General features: G+C 53.2%; 1 protein-coding gene across 2 annotated transcripts; it reads right to left on the minus strand.

The window, feature by feature from the left end:
• Nucleotides 1–7,241: 7,241 nt before the first annotated feature.
• CD2BP2 (CD2 cytoplasmic tail binding protein 2) lies at nt 7,242–10,063 on the minus strand. 2 transcript variants are annotated; one of them, XM_017519222.2, is made up of 7 exons: nt 9,918–10,063; nt 9,311–9,412; nt 8,590–8,725; nt 8,307–8,464; nt 7,767–8,202; nt 7,579–7,685; nt 7,242–7,496 (listed from the first exon to the last, which is right to left on the minus strand). In XM_017519222.2, exons 2-7 carry the CDS (start codon nt 9,383–9,385, stop codon nt 7,386–7,388), a joined length of 1,023 nt encoding a protein of 340 aa, XP_017374711.1. In that variant the 5' UTR covers nt 9,386–9,412; nt 9,918–10,063; the 3' UTR covers nt 7,242–7,385. The 2 variants fall into 2 exon arrangements, with proteins under 2 accessions (XP_017374711.1, XP_017374712.1); XM_017519223.2 differs by lacking the exon at nt 9,918–10,063 and adding an exon at nt 9,744–9,896.
• Nucleotides 10,064–10,621: the final 558 nt, after the last annotated feature.

The raw sequence follows: 10,621 nt of genomic DNA on the forward strand, positions 1-10,621 counted from the left end.
AAAAAAAAAAAAAGGACCAGCCTGGCCAACATGATGAAACCCCATCTCTACTAAAAATACAAAAAATTAGCTGGGCATGGTGGTATGCACCTGTAATTCCAGCTACAGGAAGGCTGGGCCAGGTTAAGAGGCCTTGATGTCTGAGGCCAGAGTGCAGATGCCCATATTGTATCCAAGGGAATATGAAGTGTACAAGACAGAGAAATGTGTCCCAAACAGTGCGCTGGACCTAAAAGGCCTGAAGCCAGTGAGAGCTGCAGGGCAGATATACGGAAAGGGGATAGGGAGGGGTGGGAAATCAGGAAGGTAAGGGCAAGTGTGATGTCATCAGAATGGAGAAACCAGGCTGGGCACGGCAGCTCATGCCTGTAATCCCAACACTTTGAGAGGCCCAGGCAGGAGGATCATTTGAAGCCAGGAGTTTGAGATCTGCCTGGTCATCGTAGTGAGACCCCATGTCTACAAAAAATAATAATAAGGAGGCTGAACCCAGGAGGCGGAGGTTGCGGTGAGCCGAGATCACGCCATTGCACTCCAGCCTGGGTAACAAGAGCGAAACTCCGTCTCAAAAAATAAAATAAAAAAATAATAATAATAAAAGGGCTGAGGTGGGAGGATCACTTGAGCACGGGAGGTCCAGCCTGCAGTGAGCTAGGATGATCCGCTGCACTCCAGCCTGGGCAACACAGCAAGACCCTGATACTAAAAATAAAAAAATAGCTGAGCGTGGTGGCTCACGCCTGTAATCCCAGCACTTTGGGAGGTCAAGGCAGGCAATTCATCTGAGGTCAGGAGCTCGAGACCACCCTGGGCAACACGGTGAAAACCTGTCTCTACTAAAACTATAAAACTTAGCTGGGTGTGGTGGCAGGAACCTGTAATCCCAGCTACTAGGGAGGCTGAGGCAGGAGAATCGCCTGAACCTGGGAGGTGGAGGTTGCAGCAAGCCGAGGTCACACCACTGCACTCCAGCCTGGGCAACAGAGTGAGACTGTGTCTCAAAAATAAGTAAAACTAAAAATAAAAGGGCCAGGCATGGTGGCTGACGCCTGTAATCCCAGCGCTTTGAGAGGCCCAGGCAGGTAGGATCCCTGAGGTCAGGAGTTCAAGACCAACCTGGCCAACACGGTGAAAACGCCGTCTCTACTAAAAATACAAAAAATTAGGCTGAGCGCAGTGGCTCATGCCTGTAATCCTAGCACTTTGGGAGGCCAAGGTGAGCAGATCACGAGGTCAGGAGTTTGAGACCAGTCTGGGCTAACATGGTGAAACCCTGTCTCTACTAAAAATACAAAAATTACCCAGGCATAGTGGTGTGCACCTGTAGTCCCAGCTACTTGGGAAGCTGAGGCAGGAGAATTGCTTGAACCTGGAAGGTGGAGGTTGCAGTGAGCCAAGATCACGCCATTGTGAAATTCCGTCTCAATAAATAAATAAATAAACAGGGAAACCAGAGGCTACCAGCGCCTGCTGCTGGCTTTTACAGACAGGTCGTGCGCCACGTCTGCACAGGCAGCTGAGAAGCTGGGATCTTACGTAAAAGGCAGTCTAAGCCAGAGAAGCCTCCTGGAGGACAGGGGCCTAGAGGGACAGGGTCGCAGCCACCCACCGTGGCCAACTGGAGATGGCAGGGACGGTCCACTGCAGGGGGTGTGAACTCTCCCCTGCAGAGCACATCCCCAATGGTGCCCAGAGGATGGGGACTGGGCTCCACAGGAAGCTGAGAGTGGCTGTTGACTCCACGGAGGCCCCTGCCTCGAAATCCACCCTTGAGAGAAACTCCTCTCAGGTCTTGGCATCAGGAGGAGCTGGGCATGTCCAGGTCTCTGGCTTGGTTCCTACCAGAAGGCAAGTAGTTCGGGCCGCCCACCTGCCTGGGAGCCTGGTGCAGCAACTAGCAGCAGGTCATCAGGCTGGCCCCACCGTGGCTCTAGGTCTGGGTAATCAACCACTCCTCATGGGAAGGGGTGGCAGGTGTGGCAGAGGCATGAAGAGCCCTCACTCCTCGGGTGTGGGGATGCGGACCTTTTGCTTATTTTAACCCCCCTGGACTCCTGTGTAGTCCTTGTCTCCTGCAGGTCCCCAGCAGGTGCCCAGGACAGAGTCTGACACCCCAGGCCTCTGCCAGGAGTGCCAGGACTTCCTTCCTTCCCCAACTCCTGCAGCTTCTCTGAAGAATAACCTGGCCAAGGCAAGAGGCTGCATTCAGGCTGGAGTGCTGTGGCTCACGCCTACAATCCCAGCACTTTGGGAGGCTGAGGTGGGTGGATCACCTGAGGTCAGGCGTTCAAGTCCAGCCTGGGCAACATGGTGAAACCCCATCTCTACAAAACAATTACAAAAAACTAGCCAGAAGTGGTGCCGTCTGTCTTTTGCTCCAGCTACCAGGGAGGCTGAAGCAGGATTACTTAAGCCCAGAAGCTCTGGCCATACTGAGCCATGATTGCACCATTGTACCCTACCCAGCTCGACAGAGCAAGACCTGGTTTCAAAAAAAAAGTTAAAACATTTTTTTTTTAAAGTTTTAAGTGAAAAGCAAGGAACTTCACCACTGTGGTCTTCCTCCCTAAACTCCACAACCCAAGCCTATTCATGAGAAAGAGTATCAGAGAAGCCCAAATATTCAACTGGGTGTGGAGGCTCACACCTATAATCGCAAGACCATGGGAGGCTGAGGCAGGAGGATTGCTTGAGCCTGGGAGTTCAAGACCAGCCTGGGTAATATAGTGAGACCTTATCTTTAGAAAAAAAATTATTTTAAATTAAAAAAAAATTTTTAAAGAATATTCTGAGGCCGGATGCGTTGGCACATGTCTGTAATCCCAGCACTTTGGGAGGCCAAGGCAGGAGGATCACCTGAGGTCAGTAGTTTGAGACCCACTGACCAACATGGTGAAACCCCATCTCTACTAAAAATATAAAAATGAGCAGAGTGTGGTGGCAGGTGACTGTAATCCCAGCTAGTTTGGAGGTTAAGGCAGGAGAATCACTTGAACCCAGGAGGCAGAGGTTACAGTCAGCCGAGATCGCACCACTGCACTCCAGCCTGGGTGACAGAGAAAAACTCTGCCTCAAAAAAAAAAAAAAAATTATAGGCCAGGCACAGTGGCTCACACCCGTAATTGCTGGGCAATAAAGTGAAACTCCATCTCAAAAAAATAATAATAATATTCTACAAAATACCTAACCAGCATGCCTTGAAACTGTCAGTCAACAAACACATGTGAAGTCTGAGAAGCTGTCAGACTGAGGAAGCTAAGGAGATGTGGCAGCTAAACGTAATGTGGTGTCCTAGAAGGGACCCTAAAGCAGAAGGGGACATTATGGGTAAACTAGAAAAATTTTTTAAAAATGTGAAGTTGAATTAGTAGTAATGTACCATACATCCACACAATACAGTTATTCAACCATAAACACGAGGACTGGGCGCAGTGGTTCACATCTATAATCCCAGCACTTTGGGAAGCTGAGGCGAGCCGATCACCTAGGCGAGGGGTTCAAGACCAGCCTGGCCAATATGGTGAGACCCGGTCTCTACTAAAAACACAAAAATTAGCTGGGCGCGGTGGCCCAGGCCTATAAGCTACTTAGGAGGTTGAGGCAGGAGAACCGCTTGAACCCAGGAGGTGGAGGTTGCCGTGAGCCGAGATCCAGCCACTGAACTCCAGCCTGGGTGACAGAGCGAGACTCCATCTCAAAAAAATTAAAAAAACAAAAAAAATGTGGACGACAATATATACAACATGGGTGGACTTCGAAGCATGATGCCAAACAGCAGCCAGACCCAGGAGACCACATGTGTGATTGCATTTATCTGCAATGCCCAGAAGAGGCTAATCTGGAGGCAAGAAGTAGATTGGTGGTTGCCTGGGCTAGAGTGTGAGGAAGGGTGGGGAGCAGTGGGGAGAGACTACTCATGGTTCAGGTTTTGTTTATGGTAGGAAAAAAAGGTTTTAAAATTAGACTGTGGTAATGGCTACACCACCCTGTGAATATACAAAAAAAACACTGAAGTATACTGAAGTGTGGTGGCAGGTGCCTGTAGTCCCAGCTACTTGGGAGACTGAGGCATGTGAATCCCTTGAACCCAGGAGGTGGAGGTTGCAGCGAGCTAAGGCTGTGCCATTTGCACTTCAGCCTGGGTGACAAGAGTGAAACTCCATCTCAAAAAAAAAGCTTACTCAAATAAAAAGTTTATACATATATTACTTACAAACTGCATACATATAAACTGCATATATACATACATACAATTAAAAAAGAAAAGCAGGCTGGGCCCAGTGGACCACACCTGTAACCTCAGCACTTTGGGAGGCTCAGCTAGGAGGATCACTTGAGCTCAGGAGTTTGATGCTAGCCAGGGCAACATAGCAAGACCCTGTCACTACCAAAAAAAAAAAAATTTCTTCTTAATTAGCCAGACGAAGTGGCTCCCTCCTATAGTCCCAGCTACTTAGGAGGCTGAAGCAGGAGGAGCACAGCACTTGAACCCAGGAGTTCAAGGCTGCAGTGAGCTGTGATCACACCACTATACTCCAGCCTGGGTGACAGTGAGGCCCTGTCCCTAAAAACAAAACAAAAAGCCAAGGTGTGCAGTTTCAGATGTGCTATAAAGGCTACCCTGGCCAGAGGCAGCCATATTTGTAAGTGCAGACAAAGACCTGAAATAGCAATGTGGTCACAGGAAGGGAGAATTTGGTGGTGATTGGGTGGTTCGTGAGGTGTCCTCTGGATAGATGAGCAGTTTTTCCTACTGGGGCTAACAAATTACCACAAACTTAAAGGCTGAAAACCACACCAATTTATTATCTTACAGTTCTAGAGGTCAGGAGTCCAAAATGGTTTTCACTGGGTTGAAGTCATGTGAGTGCGGCTGAGTTTCGCTGCCGAGGCTTTGGGGCAGAATCCGATGCCTCTTCCAGCTCCTCCAGGGGCCACCTCATTGCCTGGCCCAGGGCCTCCCTGCCATCTTCAGATCCAGCAGCTTCCTTGCCTCACTTGCAGACCCTCCTGACTCCCTTTCCCTTATAAAGGCCCCCATGATTACTCAGGGCCCACCTCAGCCACCCAGGGTCATCTCCCTACCGTGAAATCCTGGGGAGCCATGGTGGCTCGGGCCAGTTGTCCTGGCACTTGAGGAGGTGAAGGTACGCGTCCAAGGCCAGCTTGGGCAACATAAGAACCTCCCATTCATTCAAAAAAAAAAAAAAAAAAAAAAAAAAAAAGACCAGGTGTGGTGTCTCATGCCTGTAATCCCAGCACTTTGGGAGGCTGAGGCATGTGGCACAAGGTCGGGAGTTCGAGACCAGCCTGATCAACATGGTGAAACTCCATCTCTTAAAAAAAAAATTAGGTGGGCATGGTGGTGCGTGCCTGTAATCCCAGCTACTTGGGAGGCTGAGGCAGGAGAATTGCTTGAACCCGGGAGGTTGTAGTGATTATGCCACTGCACTCCATCCTGGATGACACAGCAAGACTCCGTCTCAAAAAAAACAAATTCTGAACTGAAGCACTGGGCTCTGGGCCCCTTTTGCTACTATGCAAGGGAACATATTCTCAGGTTCTGGGGTTCAGAACCTAGACATCTTTGGAGGCTGTTATTCAGCCCACCACGATCATCAGTGAAGCCGCCTCAGAGGGACTGTGAGGTCAGGTGAGGTCAGCTTTGGAAGGGCTAGATTTGAGTGCTTGGAAGACACCTACAGGAGGCCCCCTTGGGCTCCATCCATTTACCATGCACTCACCTGGCACCCCCAAGAGACCATCCCTGAGGCCTACAGGCGAACCCTGTACTCAGCAGCCCTGACACCTGCTTTCCACTTCCGGACCTCTCTGAAATCAAGACACATCTTTACATCAATGGCATCTTACTGTGTCACTGACAGGCCTCTTCTTTCTTAGTGATGACTAAAGGAAGGTATCTCACCCCTGATGACTTCTTGGAGTCAATGAAATTCCAGTGTGGCCAAGCACTAGAGGGGGCCTCACAAGAGCGTCAGCTACTCCCACTCCACCCTGGCCCCAGGTCTTTCCTAGTTGCTCATCTGGCCCCTTCTGCCCTGGGCTCCCGTGCATCCTACAGCTCTGGTGCCCAGACCCCCATAACTAATGAACCTCATCAGAGTCACACACACTCAGCTCTACAACCATGGTGGGGTCCAGGAGCCACTCCTCCCCCCAGGTGTGCCTCAACCATGAGTGTTAGGCCCAGGGGCTCTTGGCCTGGCTGTGCGCTGGAAACACCTGGGGGCTTCTGAAAAATGCAATGCCTGGGCCACAACCTAGACCAACTCAATCTGAATCTCCAAGGAGACATTACAGATCCCCGGGAGACTCCAAGGGGCAGCCATAGTGGAAAAGCGGAAGAACCATGTAGCATGGTGCAAGGGAGGTGTAAGGCAGTGCTGGTGGGGGTGGGGGATGCCAGGCCCAGGCTATAGAATCATACCTGTCTGTCTTCCATGCCCCCACCACCAGACTCTGAATTCCTAGAGGGGGACCAGCCCAGCTACCTCAGTTTCCTCAAGGCACTAGCCCTCTGCCAGGCACATAGTGGGGCCCAGAGAATGTAGGCCACAGGGCCACAAAGGCTAGACAGCAAAGGCTGTGTGCCAAGAAAGGTCTGGGAAAGGGCCCACTGAGCCTGGGCCAGCCCTTCGATTCCTGTGAATCACTGCCCCTCTCTGCGCCAGTACAATGCACACTTGGCCCATGCTTGGCCACTGAGTTTGCACTTCACTGAAAGGCTGTGGGAACAACTGCAAGGACAGAGGAAAGCCAGGTTAGAGAAGATATTCTCAGAGCCTCAGGGACGGGCCTTGGTCTTGGGCCACTCATCTCACTTCTACCCAACATCTAAGGAGCTTGAGAGGGTGGAGCGAGAGTAAGAGGATTCCTGCTCTCCCCCAACAGCGTCCCAATGTCTTCTGGATGCCCAGGTCCTTCTGGTCCTAAAAGCTCCCCTTCTGGGGCTCTATTCCCTAGTGGCTACAAGGACAAAGGATCTGAAATTCTGAAAGCCACAGACCTAAAGAGAATCGAACAAGAAACCTCAGAGAACCAGAGAGTGACACAGTTGGGGGTGTTTACACAGCAAGCAGAGTCCAGGCACGGAGGCCACGGGATGCCTCACAGGCCCCTCCATGGAGGATCTTCATGGGAGCAAACACTCAGGGACCAAGGTGAGTCCAAAGGGGCTGTGGAGAAGACCCCTGGCTTCCGGCCGTCAGCACAGCCAAGGCCCTAATATACAACTAAAGGCTTTTATTGGAAAAGGGAAATTGACTGAAAAATGGCCTCCAATTTCCTCACTGCCTGAGACACTTGGGGGTCTCCTCCACAAAGTCCAGGAAAGAAGGGCCCACCAAGCTGGGCCCCCAGTAGGCTCAGGTGTAGAGGTCAAAGTCAATGCGTTTGGAGTTGTAGAACTGACCACCAGGGGGGTCCAACTTCCGGCAATAAACACCGTCCGGGAAGTAGCCTTCGCTCACCCAGGTCTGCAAGGAGAGGGCAGAGCTGGGGAAGGACTGACAGGAGTTGGGGCAGCAGGGACAAGGCAGGAGGAGGAAAGTGGCTCACCTGCATCTGGGCGCTGGTGAAGGGCCCATACAGCTCAGCATCCCCTGTGTTCTCCCACTTATATTCCCACATCACATCCACCAGACCATCTCCCGGCGACTCTGCTTCTAAAATAACAGGCAAAGCCATTTGGCCTCCAGTGTCTCTGCCTCCTGCCCAGTGCCCCCTCCTGTGTCCTCCAAGCTCACCTCCTTTCTGGGTAGGGGTTGGGGTCTCCAGTTCCCCCTCTGCCACTTCCTCAGCGAACATGTCCAGGGTGGGCGGGGGTGTGGGATTGTGGGCTCCCAGGGTCTGGCATCCCAAACCCTTCAGCCGCATGGCCAACCGTTCCCTCGTTTCCTGGTACACGCCAAGGTTGCCCCGGGCCACCATCTGGTCGGCCAACCCAGAGAGCCGGTCCAGGCGCTGTGGGGAATTGGGTCGTCCGGGCCCCTTGCTGCTCCCTTTGCCTCCTCCTCGGGCCCCTAGACGCCTCAGTGCCCCAGCTACTGTTTCTCTAGGCAATAGGAGCTCCAAAAGTCCCTCCAAGAGAGCTTGGGCACTCATTGGGGTCTGGCCCAAGCCATCCTCCTCCTCCGAGTCTGAGGCCTGGCGCTGGCCAGGTGGCCGCTCCCGGATCTTCACCTGTAATGGGAAGAGGGGGAGTGATTTCCCACAAACTGCCACGGGAGCAGGACCAGCAGCTCTGCCACTCCCTGGCCCCAGCCACGCCAACCCCTGGGCCATACCCAGTCAATGTTGTCCAGCCAGCTGTCTCGGATCTGAGCATCCCGGTTCAGGAAGTAGTTGCCATCGGCATCGAAGTGGCCTTCCTCCATCTCCTCCTGCAGGTTAAAGGGTGTGATCCGCACACCCCCCTCGCTGGGGAGTGTGGCTGCCTCCTGACCTGCACCAAAGACAGGGGTGTCCTTTGCTAGGGATGAAAAAAAAGAGACCAGGCCTCCCTCACTTCACACCACCAGAGGCCTCTACTGGAGCCTCCAGTAGAGTGTATTCTCGGGTACAGCTCACCTTCTACATCCTCTGAGGCCAAGATGTCATATTTGCTGGACCCCCCATCATCATCATCCTCCTCATCGCTGTCCAAAGAGTGTTTGCCTTTGAAGCGGCTCCCAGGACCCCCTGACCCAGCCACAGGGTCCACCAGCTGTGAGCAGGAGCCAGGAAGTCAAGAAATGCAGGTTACTGGCTACCTCCCCAAATACTTCCGGATCTGGACCCAAATACTCCCCAAATATTTCAGGATCTCGACTGCTTCCCCAGATATTTTTTTTTTTCTTTGAGACAGAGTTCACTCTTGTTGGCCGAGCTGGAGTGCAATGGCTGATCTCAGCTCACTGCAACCTCCACCTCCTGTGTTCAAGTGATTCTTCCACATCAGCCTCCCGAGTAATTGGGACAGGTGCCTGCCACCACCTGGCTAATTTTTTGTATTTTTAGTAGAAATGGGGTTTCACCATGTTAGCCAGGCTGGTCTTCAACTCCTGACCTCAGGTGATCCGCCTTCCTCGGCCTTCCAAAGTGCTGGGATTACAAGCGTGGGCCACCGCGCCCAGCCCTACTTCCCCAAATATTTCAGGACCCACATTGAAGATGCTTCCAATCCATTCCTCAGAGAACCTGGAAAAACTAGGATTTTCTCTGCCAGCCCGCCCTGCCCTGCCCAGCTTTCTTCCTCCTCGGGCTTCTAGCTCCTCTCTTTCCCCCACACGAAGAAGTTTGGTCCCTTCACCTTCTTCTTGGGGACACTAATATCCTCGTCCTCTTCATCTCCCACGCCTTGGAAGGTCACTTTCCTCTTTGGCATGACAGGGCAGAGGAGGCGTTCCTCAAGCTGAGGAAAGGATGCAGAGGAAGAGAACGGGGTGAGGAGGGGACTCGCCGCCAGAGGATTCCCGGCACAGCAAACATTTTTCTTGGTGACAAGTACAGTTTGAGAGGGAAGGGAGCACAAAAGCAGGGGCGGAAAGGGAGCTGGAAGCCAGAAGGCTCCTGGTACTTGGTCTGGCATCCTCGAATTAAGTGAGGTGGGGACGGAGGGGCGATCCCTCTGGATCCCCAGACCCCGGCCAAAAGGAGACAGGCTCCACCACGTGACCACCCCCAAACCCAGCCCCCACAGTCTGGGTACCACCGGGCTCGACGGGCTGACTCCCACCTCCTACCCAGGCTCTCTCGGAGCTCGCGGGGCCCAGGCGGACCCAGGACCTGGCGCCCTCGCCGCCCCATTCCTCCCTGCTGCAAACTCCCAATTCCGTGTGGTGAGCTCCAACTGTCCCGGGCTGTGTACAAATTAGAGGGCCACGGGGATTCGGACGGTCCCACCCTCGCGCGCTCACCTGGGGATCCGCGGGAGGTGAGGTGGTAAAAAGAAGAGATGCTTGCGCCAGGGCTACATCCGGGGCACCCGGCCGCCATCACCCGGAAGAGGACTGCGAAAGGCGCCGGGAGACCGGAAGTGGCTTCACTCCGGTTAGAGGACCAACTGGAAGAGCGGGCGGAAGTACGCGGTGAGCGAGGGAAGACACCTCCACCCTTTCTTACGCCAGAAGTGACGTCAGTCGCCTGGGCGGACAGTGGCAAAAAGAGGAGACTTAAGAATTCCTAGACTCTGACCCGGCGTGAGAAATGGCCGGAAGTAGCTTGGATTCCCTCATTGAGCAGTAGAGGCTCCGGAGAAAAAGTGGAGCGCATCTACTTAAAGGGTCGCCCAGGGTCAGGATGGAGGAGCAAAGGCTGAGCAGGGTCACTGGGTTGCTTACCTATCTTCCTGTCCTGGGTTCGAGTCACCCTTCCCCCAGGGCCAAGGGCTCTGAGCCCCTACCGTCTCGTTAGAAATCCTGCCTTCGGCCGGGCGCGGTGGCTCACGCCTGTAATCTCAGCACTTTGGGAGGCCAAGGCGGGCGGATTGCCTGAGCTCAGGAGTTCAAGACCCGCCTGGGCAACACGGTGAAACCCCGACTCTCCTAAACTACAAAAAAATTAGCCGGGCCTGGCGGCATACGCCTCTAGTCCCAGCTACTCGGGAGGCTGAGGCAGGAGA

The sequence above is a fragment of the Cebus imitator genome, unplaced genomic scaffold, assembly GCF_001604975.1.
Source record: "Cebus imitator isolate Cc_AM_T3 unplaced genomic scaffold, Cebus_imitator-1.0 Scaffold729, whole genome shotgun sequence".
Lineage (NCBI taxonomy): Eukaryota > Metazoa > Chordata > Mammalia > Primates > Cebidae > Cebus > Cebus imitator.

What these genes read in the sequence shown, in the direction of transcription:
- CD2BP2 (XM_017519222.2), bottom strand. Translation starts at nt 9,385, where the DNA reads ATGCCAAAGAGGAAAGTGACCTTCCAAGGCGTGGGAGATGAAGAGGAC. An exon ending in GGCCTCAGAGGATGTAGAAG is followed by an intron (nt 8,465 to 8,589) that starts GTGAGCTGTACC and finishes TCTTTGGTGCAG; the next exon opens with GTCAGGAGGCAGCCACACTC. An exon ending in GGCTGGACAACATTGACTGG is followed by an intron (nt 8,203 to 8,306) that starts GTATGGCCCAGG and finishes TTCCCATTACAG; the next exon opens with GTGAAGATCCGGGAGCGGCC.